The sequence below is a fragment of the Polypterus senegalus genome, chromosome 13 (assembly GCF_016835505.1).
Source record: "Polypterus senegalus isolate Bchr_013 chromosome 13, ASM1683550v1, whole genome shotgun sequence".
Lineage (NCBI taxonomy): Eukaryota > Metazoa > Chordata > Cladistia > Polypteriformes > Polypteridae > Polypterus > Polypterus senegalus.
In genome coordinates this window covers 83,346,458-83,362,830 of record NC_053166.1, presented here as the reverse complement: position 1 = coordinate 83,362,830, position 16,373 = coordinate 83,346,458, and the positions used below count along the sequence as shown (strand labels likewise).

Sequence of the window (16,373 nt, the reverse complement as noted above, 5' to 3'; positions counted from 1 at the left end):
CTATGCTAATCCTTCAAGAAAAGTGTGCTTTTCTTCGCGGGTTATTTGCTGCTGTTTGTTTTATGTTTTGACTCATTTTTTACTCATACTGGTCTAACGAAGCTTGACATTAAATGGAATACAAAATAGTTGAATTCAGCAGGAATTTAAGTTACCAATGCTTTAAAAACCGTGAAGAATCCAGGATAGAAATTAAACTACAGAAAGCTTTGGATAATCTTCTACTCCTAACCTGTCCATCTAGCTGCTGGTATTGTGTATCGCATAGAGGGAGAATGTTGTACATCTGTGGCTTTGATGCCCTGTGTACTTAGTTTGTATTAATATGACTAGAGTATGCAATCTAAATGTGATCTTCTTGATCAACAACAATGAAGTAACTCTCAATCATTTTATAGTTAGACAGGTTTAAAGAGCCACCAGCGTTTGGGCCCATGTGTGACCTATTATGGTCAGATCCCTTAGAGGACTTTGGAAATGAAAAGACCCAAGAATATTTCAGCCACAACACCGTCAGAGGCTGTTCCTATTTCTACAGGTAAGACTATTGTTTATTAATTTTGTCAATATATTGTTTTGCTGACAAATTTATTGACGGTGCCAAGCTGCTTAGCAGTTTTATATACACTTTTTTTCAGAATCAGAAGTCAAAGATTTGCAGAGGAGAATATCTAATAGATTTTCATTCAAAAAATCTATTATTAGAGAGCTCAGTAGTTGTTAGGAAGCAGGAATTCAACATTCTGTTGAAGATCTAGGCCCTCTTAGGCATGTTGTTCTTTTTGCAGAGTTCTCAGATTTTGGTATGTCTATTTATCTATTTGTGTTACCCCACAGTGTTTTTGGTAGCAACCTTTGCATTATTGACTTGCATTCTGCTTCAGTCCTGTGACCTTGGTAAATGTGATTTTATGTTTTTCCCCTGGCCCACCATAGACTGTAATTATGTAGTTTATGGCCACACATTTTCATCTCATCAGTAGGGTAAAAGGAAGAAATGTATATTTGTACTAGGGCATCCCCCCGCTCGCTTCGCTCGCTAACCCCAAGTCACACGCCAGCCACTTCGCATCTCTGCTGCTCACATTGTGAAGAGGGGGGCTGAACGCAACCCAAGGAGGCGCGGTAGCTCCTCCAAAACCCCCTCTTAAAACGGTGATACAATGGGAAACAAATACATTTTTTTTTACCTCCTCTTTGCTCGATCAGCGGCTGGCTTGCGGCTGCGGCATCTGCATTTCGCATGGCACTTCCAACATTTAAAAGCCTGTACAACAGCTATCCTACTCTTTGTCTTTTATTTCTAGTCCCGGGCACAGTTAAATCTCTTGACACAATGTCTCATCTCGCGGGATGTGACTTCTTGATATTTTTTTGTTTATAATTTAAAAACGGAATAAGAATCTGATAATCTAACAACATCTCATTAAAGTTCAATAAATTCTGAAAACAATGATACCAAACATATATATGTAGGTTTTCAAATAAGCCAGACTTAAAGCATGACAAAAAAGTCACATAAAATTGTTGCACAAAATCGTTGCACTTTTAGGCTTAGGATTTTATATATAGAGAGTAGATTTTTTTAGCCCAGATGAATCTTGAGAATAGCAGGTCCAGAGAAATTCAAAATTTAACCTTTAGTACATTAAAAGTAACTAACAATGTCCCTTTTTCCAATTGAAATCAGAGGCTTAGTGAATGAAATGCAAACAACAACTGGATGTTTAAAAGGAAGCAACCTGTGTAGGGCCGGGGTTGTCTTATACGTTATCTTGATGAAATGATCAAGATAACTTTATTCCATCAGGCAATGTACCAGAATCACAATATTTTCCCAACTCATTTGACACGTAATACATTTTACTTACCTATGCCCAGGGTTAAAAGCCGAGTGGCAGAGTGTTGCCAGCTGTTGGAGGAGCTGTCATGTTCACTAGCAGATTGTGAGCCTATGTAAAACAAAGTGGAGGTCTTGTGATATTCATTTGGTTCTTAGTGGACGCATATATAAAATATGCATAAAGCATTTAGCAGACAAAAGCTCCAGCAGGCTGTCGGCACCAGCATTCCAATAGAAAAAACCAAGGCCCTATAAAGTGCAAACAGCACGGCAAACCAAGGTTAGTGTGAAAATCACAACAGGAATGGTATGACAAGAAGGTAGTTATTTCAGTTGTTTTAATAAACAAATCTGTAATCCAAAAAAAACAGGAAGATAGTATAAAAACAAAATTCATAAGGGCAGTTATGCAAAATCTGAAAAGCAGACAGAGAGTCATAAACTGTCAATCAGAACAGATAAAAACATAACATCAAAAGAGTAAATCCACAACAAAAGCATAAGACAAAGGAGATGAAAACTCAGAAATCAAATGAACTCCTAATGGTATCTGCCACACTGGTAAGCAAACTCAGTGGTGAAGTGATAAACCCTCACAAATTGCTGTCTTTGTTTACCTTTTCCAACTCACTATGTGATTACTGTAAAATAAACTGCCATAGATAACAGCAGGAAGGGCTGGAGCAAATAGCATGCAAAAGGAAGGGCTAGCCAAATCCTTAGAAATGTTCTGGCCTAGGCTCCAACTGTGATTGTTCTTTTCAGGTGTTTCTCAGGACATTTAAAGCACGCATGCTCTCTCCATATATCGTACCTCATTCATTTCAAGCTGTACTTAACTGGTCTAGATATCTAATGATTAAGGCTAGGGAGTTAATCGAAGGAGTACAGTAATCCCTCCTCGATCGCGGGGGTTGCATTCCAGAACCCCCTCGCGATAGGTGAAAATCCGCGAAGTAGAAATCATATGTTTGTATGGTTATTTTTATATATTTTAAGCCCTTAGAAACTCTCCCACAATGTTTATAAATATTCTCCGCACAGTTATACAGTAAACCCTCGTTTATCGCGGTTAATCCGCTCCAGACAGATAAATGAATTTCCACAACGTAGGATTCTTTATTTATAAATCTAATATTTTCGCAGTTAGAGCATAGAAAACCTGTTTATGACCTTCTAAATACTTTTTTAACATTATCAGAACCCTCTAGACATGAAATAACACCCTTTAGTCAAAAGTTTAAACTGCGCTCCATGATCAAGACAGAGATGACAGTTCTTTCTCACAATTAAAAGAATGCAAACATACTGTATCTTCCCCTTCAAAGGAGTGCCATCAGGAGCAGAGAATGTCAGAGAGAGAGAGAAAAGTAAACAAAAATCAATAGGGCTGTTGGGCTTTTAAGTAAATGAAGCACCGTGATAAAGCCGATGCAATGAAGGGATCAATGTGAAGGTAGTCTTTCTGCATTTTTCAGAAGAGCGTCCGTATCTTCTAAGCAAACAGCCCCTCTGCTCATACACCCTCCGTCAGGAGCAGAGAATGTCAGAGAGAGTGAGAGAGACAGAGAAAAGCAAACAATCAAAAATCAATACGGGCTGTTAGAGTTTTGAAGTTTGCGAAGCACCGCGCAGGAAGCATATCGTATATCATTGAGGAGTTTTATTTAATACGTAATACGTGCTCTGATTCGGTAGCTTCTCAGCCTTCCTCCAATAGTGTCCCTTGTATGAAATCAACTGGGCAAACAAACTGAGAAAGCGTGTACCATAAATTAAAAGACCCATTGTCCGCAGAAATCCGCGAACCAGCGAAAAATGTGTGATATATATTTAGATATGCTTACATTTAAAATCCGCAATGGAGTGAAGCCGCGAAAGTCGGAGCGCGATATAGCGAGGAATCACTGTAATACCTTTCGACATGGCTCTGAGAATGCAGTGTGGCTTCCATTGTTTGTGCCTCCTTGTCCTTTTTAGTGCTTTGGTATTTCGTTTTTGGGAATTCTAGTCATGATTATGGCTTATGGTTTTGAATTTGCAGTTTTGGATGAATTAGTATTTAACGTTTAAAGTTTTTGAAATCACTGAGCATTTTTTAGATTTATTTTGTTTTATAAGAATAACTAAATATAGTATTCAAGTATTGGTTTTATGCGTTGTGAAAGATAAAATATTTCTGAATCATTATATCCCAGTAGTGTGTAAAGATCTTTAACTTGTTCATGAATAATCATGCTTTCACTTAACCTCTGTAATGATGTTCATTAATAACTGCATACTATTAGGAGTGGCTGTACTCCAAAGCATGATATGTAGTATGATCACCTTGTTATTATACTGTCGCTTCAGAATTTTTGTCATTAGAGTTGGGCAGTCATTTAATATAACTTACAGCTACTACAATTGGAGATGTGCCTGACACAAAGAAAGCTGTGGGAGGAAGTGGCTGAAGGAGAGCAATTTTGTTTGAGACTTTCTTATTAACTTTATTTTTATTCTGATTTTATGTGGTTTTCTGCATAGTAAAGTTTACTTTTTCTTGAATTCCATTTTTACTTTCCCACATCCACTACAGGGCCTTGAGTTTATTCTAAGATAAAGGCAGGGGATTAAAAATGAAGAATTTAGATTATCATTTAGTCACTACAGTGATTGTGTAATACAAATACGCCAAGTTCATTTTTTTTTCTACACTGCAATCAGTATAAATTATTTAACAAGATAAAATGGCCTGTAACAATATGGATGTTATGAAGACTGGCCAAGCAAACTATGAATGTGTGTCATCTGTTTCCATGTCTAGGGAATATAACATGGGCCCCTGGTGATTTGCAGATTCATTTGTCTTGCTCTATTTTTTTATTTTTTTTTTAAACTTGCAAACGCATGTCACATCTAATTGCATATAATTTTACAGCCTTAGCCTACTTTGTGAGCATCAGGGGAATTAAATAAAGAGGACACATACCTATAAATGCCTTACACTTTCAGGTATTAAGCCTTTCCTTTTTCTACAAATGTTGTTTTTTCCAATTTTAATATTTTAAATGCCCATCAATTTTGCAGCACCATATGCCACCAGAAACACAGTAGATGAGAACAGTCCAACCTCACAGATTGGTTGTATATGCAGACAGCTGGCTTAATGCAATCCCCTGAAGAGGCATTCCGTATCATAACAAAAAGCCTGCCATTCCATCTAATCACACCATGAGCCATTCAATTCACATGGTGATGCTGCAATCTAAAATGGATTTATTACTGTATACACACCATTGCACCCATCAGTTGGCTCCTTGTGATCTAAGGCTGACTTCTTTGCGTCGGTTTTACAGGGAGACATTTTCTTAAGAAGCTTTTCTTCTTATTTTTTTTTCAAAGGCACAGTGTTCCAGTCAACTCTGGACTCCTGGTGCTGTTTCCGTGTGGGTGGTGCGTGAAATGGTGTGATATGCTTTCTGTGTCAGTGTACAAAATATACTAACAAGTTTATGTGTTTGTTGTTTGACTTTCAGAAAACGAGAGTTTAATCAAAATTCCTTGACAACTGTTAAATTGCTAAACACAATATACTGTACCACAGTAATCTATATGAAGCGAAATGTCGCTGTTACTTTTTATACTTTGCCTAAATTACAATAGTGGGATTTATAAGATTGTGCTTTAACAAGTGAATATCAAAAGCTTCATTTATGATTTTCTAAAATCACTAATAGCATTAATAACATCTGCCAAGCAACAGAAAACAACATTGTTCTTCTTTCAAATATTCTCCTTGTGCATCATTCAAACTTGCTTGCTCTTTCTTATTCAGCTTCACTGTTTTTTTAAGGGTGTCTCACAAATTGCTTCCAAAAATCCATATGTTTTAGGGTTGCAGAGAGCCAGAAGCAAACCTAGCAGGAAAAACTTTAGGCAGGAACTCGCCTTAGTGGCATATCAGTCCGGCACAGAGCATGTCAACACTCACATTGGGCAAATTTAAATTTGCCAGTTAACCTCACCTTTGCTTATTTAGAGTGCCTGTAGAAATATCATAAACATGGCAAAAATGAGCAAAATCCACACAAGAGAGTGAACTGCCCAGTGCTCAAATTCATATCTAACCATTGCACTGCTCTTTTGCCGAAAACATTTCACATGTTATATTAAATTAGATGGAAGTGAAATATTAAAAGTAGATGTTTTCAGATAGCAAGAAGAAACTCACACACAGTTACAGTATGTCATTGCACAATTTAATTTCGGGGTGAAATGCACCATTTGTTATCTTATGCAACTGCATCACAGATGGAGTCTTGTTGTTCACTTTAACTGCAACCATTCTTCATAATCAGTAAGTGTTCCCTAACATACTGGTACCCTTTCCAGTTTTGGTTACTTCGTTGAGCGCAGTGTTGCTCAGAATCAGATTATGTGGGTTCTAAAATGGATGTACAAATGCGGTTTGTGGTGTTTTCTCAAACAGTTTTGTGGCAATTCTGTGTTACTGTTATTATACTCACAGATTTCATATTGTGACCCAAGTTCACTTTCTCTCTCTGTTTCTCTTTCTCTCTCCTTTTTTTTCCTTATGCAGCTACCCTGCTGTATGCGAGTTTCTACAGAACAATAATTTATTATCAGTTATCCGAGCTCATGAGGCACAAGATGCTGGGTATGTTAAAGGTTTACCTCCATTATTGTGTCGTTAGCCTGCACTGCTGCATCTTTTATTTTCCCAGTTTCAGTACTAACCATGAAGGATGATGCAGACACTTTTAGCATATGAGGAATGCATCTTAAATTTTCTGAGGTGAGAGTCATTCAGTATTAATAAAGGTTGTATCTGGAGCATCCCCAGATTCTTATACAGCATCACTCCTTTTTCTTACAACCATACTGCCATTCATTAAAACTCCAAGTAGTCCATTAGCTTCAAACAGCACTGAGATTAGGAATGAGGAATCTAGGTGATCATATTTAAATGTGCTTCATGTTTAAGTTTCTCATATGCACTGCAGTTCAGAGATATTACTTTTGCATGTTGTCTGACATGCACATAAAGAAATATATTCAAAAGAAATAATCATAACAGCAGACATATAATAATAACAGCAACCACAAGTACAATACAAAGTGAATGGAGAATTTGAATGACAAAGCATTGCCATTGTGATAAATTGAGGAAATAGATAGGAGCTAGAAATTATTGAGGCAGAAAATCTTTACTGTTTTGCAGTGTCTATGTTCTTTTAATTTTTGTGGCAAACTGTTATGATTTATCTGTACTAAATTGTACATTTACAATTTTTAAATTCTGCAGTGTTCTCCTTTTGTTTTATTTTGGGTGCTAATTTTATGTCATCATCCTAAAAAAAAGAACAACTCACCTGCTGGTAACAGAAGTGAGGAGCTGCTAACTGTTTTATTTCTTTTTATGTCTTTCCTCATCAGCTATAGGATGTATCGGAAAAGTCAAACCACAGGCTTCCCTTCCCTAATCACCATTTTCTCAGCACCAAACTACCTTGATGTTTACAATAACAAAGGTGAGTCTCCACCTAGCATTTCTATACTAATGGCAGAGTTCTTTGCTTTTTTCATATAATAACACGTTATAGCCACTTTGTATGAGAAGTAGTTCTGATGTTATGCCACAAAAGCCTTCCTTGTTGAATTTTGAATCCATTGAAATAGCTACTTGTGTTTTTGTATGGAAGAAAACATATTTTTGCCTTGTGTAGAGGAAAGAGAAGGCAGAGACTAAGCAAACTCCCAAAGTATTAGGCCCTATGTCCTCTGCTGCCCTACACCTCTAAAATTCACAGACAGTTGGTAAGTGCAGCGAAGTTTTGTCATAAATAAATTAATAAAGTAAAAATATGAAAAGTAGGTTCCTTTTCTGATATCATGAATAGTATTCCTAGAAGCAAAATAAACACAGTGAAATGTTTATAGGTCAACCAGATCAAAATGCATGAAATGTAGTATTTCTCTTTTATTACTGTGTATATTTTGTGCATTTTTTATGAATGTGTTCAGTGAAATTAATTTATTTTTCCAATATAGGGGGTCTGACACGAAAACAACTAACAGTAACAGGTTTATTATTGTAGCTGGGTCTTTATGGGTGTGAGAAATGTTCCTGCTGTAATTTGATTTTTTTTTATAATGAAAATGTGTACAAGTCTGTTGATGGGAACGGGGCTTAGGCATTAAACATTTATGCTAAGAGGTTATGGTTCATTAAATGGCCACACCTAATCCTAGGCTAAATGCTATTAAACTCTAAAAATCTTTAATTCATAAATACTGCACATTTTATAAAATAAGTACAACTGACAATAGTCCTAAAACTGCATTTATGGTTTAAATGCAAGTAGTGAGATAAAAAGGAGCCACAATTTAGTGATGACTCAAGTTACTGCGACCAATACAGTATTCAGCTTTAGATTCTTTATGGAGACATATGGTCTCCATATACTTATATTAGATGGTTTCATATTATCTACTGTTAATAATACACAGGAAAAAATGACTAAAGTGTAAGTGAATAAAATGTCTAGCATGACTTTTGCCTAGAGACATTTATCTGTGAATAGCTACCTTTTGCACGTCTATAATATTACAAAATAAATAGCTAGACATCTGGCAAGTGTTGTTTTTATGATGCCACACATTTTGGTGCCCTACAAAATGAAACAAAAATCAATCAATTCAATAGAATTGTCTCTGTTTTTGTATTGAAAATGATTAAGCTGTTGCAGAAGAAAAAACATTTTTTGTCATTAAGCTTTAGATCTGTAATATGTTAAAGAAACAATAGATGGTCCTTCAAGTAGCAATGTTGTGGGTACATTAAATGTGTGCATTATTTATAATGTGTGTGTACATTTGATGAGCTTTTATATTAAAATTATATATTTTTTTCTTTATTTGCATTACCCTCATTTGTGTACCACAGTTCCTCATTCATTGCACAGTTCTCATTGCTATGAATGTTGATAAATTATGAGACTCCACTTGAGCTGGAATTCTGGTATTTGTTGATTTGTTAGTTTTCCAAAACTATGTATTCCGTTTTAGGTTTCTACTAAAACATAGGACAGGAACCAACCTTGGACACAAAATTAAGCCATTAGGGGTACACTCACTCTTAATCATACACAATCTAACTAATCTCCATGTCTCAGGGATGATTGCAGTATTCTGAGAAAAGCCCCTTAGAATTGGGGCAAACATGCAAATTACACACAGACAGTGACATCACAATGATTTTCAACAAAGACTCTGTCATGACCATTTGGAGCAAACTGTGCTTTTCGCTGGGGAAGGTGTTAGATATTCTTTTTACTGGTGAATAGCAAAGGCAGATCTAAACATAGCTATAGTATATAACATGGTTGCCAGGAGCGTGTGGCCATGCCTCTGTGATGTCACTTGTCTTGGGCCACACCCCCATGCAATGGATTGCAACAAGGACATGCGCAATGGGGTGGCTGCAGTGGCACAAGCGCATGTCTCTTTCCTGTAATTGGCCCAATTGCCCTTTTCTTCTATTAGTACGTAATTGATTGTTTCCAAGTGCAAGTGTATGCCTCCTTTTTGTTGTTAAGGTGGATATGCCACTCTGTATTGTACCATGTCACAATAAAGTATGGTCTATGATAATTACTGTTATTAATTCTACAAAAAAATATAAAATATTTGTATCGTGGTCGAGTAGGTTTGTGTTATATTTTGACATAGCAGGTAGCTGTAATGTCTGCATACATGCTTCATATATTCACTTTGCCTATAATACCCTCTTTTCAGCTTGTTAGAGATTTATTAAATAAGTGTTTTTCACAATGCATTTTCTAACAGTTGAAAGGTCTGAGAAACAAGCAAAGCATCTTAAAACCACAGGTGTCTATAACGGTGTGTCTCCCTGTCTGCATGTGTGTCTGCTTGGTCCTAGTTGAAAAGAATGTGACCCGACATTTGCGCGATAGACATATGAGCGCCAACAAAATAGTGCCGATTAAAACGCGGCGTCAAAATCACACCGACAAAATCACGAAAGTTTCATTAAATATGAATTACTAGTTTAAAGCATATATAATAATGTTTATTTTAGAAGTCAATATTATGAGACGTGGCATGGCATCGGCACGGCACGCAGATAGTCCTTAAAACCACGCCCTGCATATTTAGGAAGAATTGCAGCAAGACGTCTTGATAGTTGAACGTATTTAGACTTGCTGGCTGCCTGACTCAAGAGCACCTGGCTGCAGCCACTGTGGAGCTCCACAGTAAGCGGAAACACGTGACCTCCACAGTCGGCGGAGACCGCCTTCAAGCATTCACGCATGCGTTAAACAGATTGGGCTGCACCGTAAAGTGTGTGATGACGTAGCCTTTCAATACGCACGCGCACGCAGATCGGGCAGGCAACGAGAGAGGTCTGGCTGCGGCCACTGTGGAGTATGGAGGAATATTTCGGACAAAATGAAATAAATAAATAAATGCGTAAATAAATAAAAGTACTGTGAAATGTGAGCATAAATAAATAAATGTATCATGAAATGATAGCATAAATAAATAAATGTGTCACGAAATATGTTTTTCGTTGCTTATTTATTTATTTAATTTTGTCCGTAACATTCCTGCAAACCGTCATGAAATACGGCTTGAAATAAAACTGTCACTTTCACTCGTCAAAGTTGAGAGGATGGGCTCTAACACGCCCTCTAGTTACTGATTGGTGAATCGATAGCACAAGAATGAATTAGAAAAATGCTTACTACTGCCGATGAAATGGATTCTGCCGAAGATATTACGTATTTCAGAGAGAGAATTGAAGATTTATCGGAAGAAATTACAATGTTGGCGGCCCTTTAGACTCCGATATGGATGAAACTATTTTTGAAATTATCAAAGAACAGGTGGAACGGACTCGACTACACTCCAGTTCAGGTGACGCAGTTCCCTGCTCTGGACGTCCATCCTTTGACATTCCAGCTGAGTCAATTGAACACCTTCTGTTATGCGGTTTAAAAGTACGACAGATTGCAGATCTATATGGTGTATCGGAGAAGACGATCACAAGGCGAATGAGCCAGTTTGATATACGGTAAACTGCAACTAATATTTTGAACTGAGTATTTGACCCTTGTTTTACGAGTATAAAGTCAGGTGCATATTCGCAGCTACTTTTCAAACAACTGTACAGCTCTGATCAGTGGTAAAGTTGTTCAGTTCAAAATATTAGTTGACGCTGCTTTGGGCATTCCATGTCAAAGTACCTAAACTAATACAGCCGTTGCAGCTTACCGTATATCAAACTGGCTCATTTGCCTTGTGATCGTCTTCTCCGATACACCATATAGATCTGCAATCTGTCGTACTTTTAAACCGCATAACAGAAGGTGTTCTATTAACTCAGCTGGAATGTCAAAGGATGGACGTCCAGAGCAGGGAACTGCGTCACCTGAACTGGAGTGTAGTCGAGTCTGTTCCACCTGTTCTTTGATAATTTCAAAAATAGTTTAATCTAAATCGGAGTCTAAAAGGGCCGTCAACATTGTAATTTCTTCCGATAAATCTTCAATTCTCTCTCTGAAATACGTAATATCTTCGGCAGAATCCATTTCATCGGCAGTAGTAAGCATTTTTCTAATTCATTCTTGTGCTATCGATTCACCAATCAGTAACTAGAGGGCGTGTTAGAGCCCATCCTCTCAACTTTGACGAGTGAAAGTGACAGTTTTATTTCAAGCCGTATTTCATGACGGTTTGCAGGAATGTTACGGACAAAATTAAATAAATAAATAAGCAACGAAAAACATATTTCGTGACACATTTATTTATTTATGCTATCATTTCATGATACATTTATTTATTTATGCTCACATTTCACAGTACTTTTATTTATTCACGCATTTATTTATTTATTTAATTTTGTCCGAAATATTCCTCCATATCTCAGGGTGTTTTACAAAGACGCCTTGAAATAACATTAAAAACATCACTACGAACAAATGTATTATAAATATGAACTATAGCAGCAAGCAACTTACTGTAAAAAAAAATTGATCAAATAGATTGGTTTAAGTGATAATAGCACATTTCCTTAATTTAAGTCTGTGGATATAAAGTTAAACTTATTTGTAAGATTAATAGCCATTGGAATAAATGAGTATTTGAACCAGTGGCTTTATGCTCTTCATTTCTTCGGCATCTGACCTGATTGCACAACTCAGAACGAATTAAAGAATTTTAACAAGTGGACAGTAACAGCACTAAGGACAGGGACAGTCAGCGACACAGTGTTCTTTTCTTTTTTTTGAAAAAGGATCATACATTTCTTTAAAAACTGGTTGGATACGTTAGGTTTTATAAACCTGATGCCTTAAGACAAATGGCAGTTTTATTAATAATAACTGATGTCTAAAGATATCTTTAAACAAACACAATTTCCTCATAAGAGGGAAGTTGCAACAATAGATCAAAACGGAAAGGAAACTTTATATGATTTACATGAGTGGGAAAATAAAACACTACATACTTTATATAATATATATATAGTACAGTACCTGCCAAATAATACAAAGAGTACACCGCATGTGTTTCGCCCTAATTGGGGCTTATCAGGTGTGCACACCTAAGCTTCCTCTTACGGCGGTTGAACATTGGACATCAACGTTACGCCACAAAGGCTGCTTCGTTTATTTTGCGCGATTAATATTTTCATTTTGGTCAACTAATGTGGAACTAAAATTAATAATATACTGTAATGTCAAATTGTACATCATGCACAGTTCCGATTGGGCCGTAAAGTGGATATTTTTGTTTTTAATATTTTTTTCATTAAACGCATGCGGTGTGTGTCACTACGTGATTCCCGTTGCCGGCCCGATCTGCGTGCACGTGCGTATTGAAAGGCTACGTCATCACACACTTAACGGTGCGGCCCAATCTGTTTAACGCATGCGTGAATGCTTGAAGGCGGTTTCCGCCGACTGTGGAGGTCACGTGTTTCCGCTTACTGTGGAGCTCCACAGTGGCTGCAGCCAGACCCCTCTCGCCTGACTGCTGGTAATTCCGCTTTGTACACGACGCGTTATGCCAACCCTCGACTGAGTTATTTGTTCACGGCATTGCATCAGCAGTTACAACAGTTATAACCTAGCACATAATGTGTACATAATGCGCACGTACGTGTCTCACTCTCTTGGCCTCTCTCGCGATTTTGTTGTGGTGATTTTGTCGGCGAGCATTTGCCGAAAATCAGTTAGCAGGTTTGTCGGCGCTCATTTGTCCGTCAAGGTTTTGTCGGGGCTCATATGTCTATCGCGCTTTTGTCGGTGAACCGAAAAGAAAGAGACTGACAAAGCTGAGGATGTTTAATTCTGCATACACCTGACTAATGAATAGTGCCCAAGCAATGATGGGCATGTTCAATGGGTATGATGCTAATTTAGTGTTTCCAGCACTGTTTCGGTTTCCAAAAATTAATGTCTTATTTACTGTATTAGCAACTACTGCTTAACAAAGTATTCTAAGCTCAATTTGATTATGTCCAAACTCAGAAATCTATATGGAAAGAAATGGCTCTCTAGTCTTCTGATTCTGCTGGGAAACATGTCTCTATTAACAAAGAGGCAATCGTTGCAGTCAGTGAAAACATTGTCCAATAGAAAGATTCTCCTACAAAACCCAAAATATGACAACACCTAGAAAACAAAAAGGTGGTATTAATGAGAAATCTTAAAACATAGTATATAAAAACATTTTACATTGTACTTCAAGGTTCCATATCAATACATTTACTTTTCTTTGTTTAAAGGCAAATGATAGAAAGAATAGTGATCTATGGTATCGAATGATCAGTTCTAGTGGCACTTTATGGAGGATGATGTGAACTCTTGCTGTTAAGGTCTCTTTGGTATTTCACATAACTAGATGGAAATTCTTTTATTTGCAGTTTAATTTTGTTAAGATGGGTTACTGTACATTAGGAAAATAAATTAGAGGCTTTGTAGTCTTCTTTCTGATAATCTAATGTAATAAGCAATCATGGACAATTATTTTTGCTGGTTTGAGAATATTGTAAAGCCCCTGAAGTTAAATCCAAATGTTCAGTGAAATTAAAAAAACAGAACTAAAAGTGTGCACGAATTTGTGTCCAGTATGAAGATACAACAGATCTTTTCCTGTATAATGCCCTTTCTGTCTCTTTGACCCACTGCCCATCAAAATGTCTGTGTAAGTCTGTGCATCCCAGTGGTGACACTTGATGAATTCATAACTATGTGGCTCAACCAAAGAAAATCTAAAATAACAAAAATAATATAGAAACTATAAGGTTTCATATTAACTTCCGACTCTGTGTGGGAGCCATACTAACCTCTGTATCACTTTGACTTTCCTACTGAAATTGCTATGTAAAATAAAGACTGATTAATTGAATCTGAAGCGCCTTATCATATATATTCTCCAAGTTATGATTTGTCAGCTACAGTATTAAAATGTATGACTGTTCAAAAAGCATTTGTAGATGTTAGGTATGGTACAAGTCCATATTAGTGTCTTTGAAAAATACAAAGTTTGGTAAAACCTACAACTTCACTCCCACCCTTCACCCTTTCCTCTACACTGAATGTTCCCTCATGCTTATGGTGCACTGCAAGATGGTGATCTATAAAACAGAAAGACAATATAGGATAGCAGTACAACAAATGCAGCATGTGTGGGCACACATTCCGTCATCTTCCCTTAGGGTCTGACATGATTTTTCTTTGCTTGTTTCACATGTTCAAGAATGATGTCTTAAATTCCTGATAATGTACACTTCTGCGGTGGGTTGGCACCCTGCCCAGGATTGGTTCCTGCCTTGTGCCCTGTGTTGGCTGGGATTGGCTCCAGCAGACCCCCGTGACCCTGTGTTCGGATTCAGCGGGTTAGAAAATGAATGAATAATGTACACTTTTTATTTCAGGTTTCCTTTCAGCATGTAATTGACAGCATATTAGACTGCTGTCTTTTGTATAGGACTGAACACACTTGCATGTGTATGTTAAAAGCACAAAGTAATGAAGTTAAGAGTTGTTTTTTTTTTGTTTTTTTAAGCAATTACCTTATTAAAATGGCAAAAGATATTTCAGCTATGAATATGGTGTTTTCCACTTCTCTTATCAACTTTTTTGTGACAATGGTTGATGTTGTGTTGCAGTGTTTAATTCTTCTGGTTTAATAAATCTCAGAACTGTTAATTTTAATATTTAACACTAAGCAGTTGTTTATCAGCCTTTTTCATTGCTCTTGCAAACATGCTGATTTGAGTTTATGCAAATTTGGCAGTGCCAGCAGGGGTTATTCATATTGTAAAAATCAAGGGACTTTGGGACCATATTTGGTTATTCGTGTTCTGGTCTCTGTCCAAAGTGCTGAAAAGTAGCTGCATGATGCAGATACTCTGAACCATCTTCCAAGTCACCTAAATGTTATTTATTTGGTAGCTTGTTTGAGCAAAAGAAATTAAGCATTATTTCATTGATTAAGCCAGTGGATTTTTAACTATATTTAGTATGCAAAGCAATTAAATGTTTAGTTAACAGTATATACAACTTGGGGCAGTATTATATAGTAGTATTTTATGTGCCTCATATTTTAATACACTGTATGTCTAAAGTTTTGAAACAGATGGTGAAGGACATAGTCTCAATAACCTTCAAAAATTCCTCTACTCTGTAACTGGAATGATCAAAAGTATCAAGGCAAAGGCATTGAGCTTTTCATTCATTAATTTTCATATTCTTATCAGTAAACAGTAACGAGCATAGCATGTGTTTAAAGCGAGGAATATGTCCTGGATAAATTACCAGTCTACAACTGGACAGGAATTGAAAAAATTATCAACATAAGGTAAAATGTGAAATAAATTCCAGAAACTGCAAACAAGTAACATCACACTACATACAAGAGCTGTTCAACTAAGCTAAAACTGAAGAAATCAATCCAACAAATAATTAGAATGTGTGATATCTGACTTACAGCAGAGGTACCACAAGCTGAGGATTCTTACTTGTTATTTGCAGGGATTCAATTGAATATAATATTTTATTCATACATTTCAAGTAGGCTAATCCGTTCTTCACCAAATGGGTGCTATTCCATGTTTTAGAAAATGAAGATAAACACCCATTTTGTGGTATGATAAATGTAAATGCTACAATAAATATTTCTCTTTCTCTCCACACTCCTAGCTGTCTGACACTTGCAGTTTGCAGTTTTTTTTTTCCATTTTCAAAGTGCACAGTTTCAGTAAATAGCTGTGAAACTTAAATATGAGCCACATATCTGAAAAGCCCATTGCCAAGTATTACATAATGAGAAAAAAAGGTTAGTTGCTCCAGCCCAGAGATTTTTTATCATATTTACGATCCATGGCAGAATAAGATCTATTTTTAACCTACCTTTCCCTAAATCACAGGTAAATCTGCTTTAATAGTGAAAATAGTTTAAAACATGATTGCATGTTGGGTGATACTGAACATTTGTT

General features: G+C 36.6%; 1 protein-coding gene across 6 annotated transcripts in view; it reads left to right on the top strand.

The window, feature by feature from the left end:
• Nucleotides 1–16,373, top strand: part of ppp3ca (protein phosphatase 3, catalytic subunit, alpha isozyme) — a 442,233-nt gene that overhangs the window by 370,653 nt on the left and 55,207 nt on the right. For all 6 annotated transcript variants that reach the window (XM_039774410.1, XM_039774415.1, XM_039774411.1 and 3 more), the window contains exons 6-8: nt 399–538; nt 6,426–6,503; nt 7,283–7,377. In XM_039774410.1, coding sequence (XP_039630344.1) covers nt 399–538; nt 6,426–6,503; nt 7,283–7,377 — 313 coding nt within the window. The remainder of the gene's footprint in view (nt 1–398; nt 539–6,425; nt 6,504–7,282; nt 7,378–16,373) is intronic.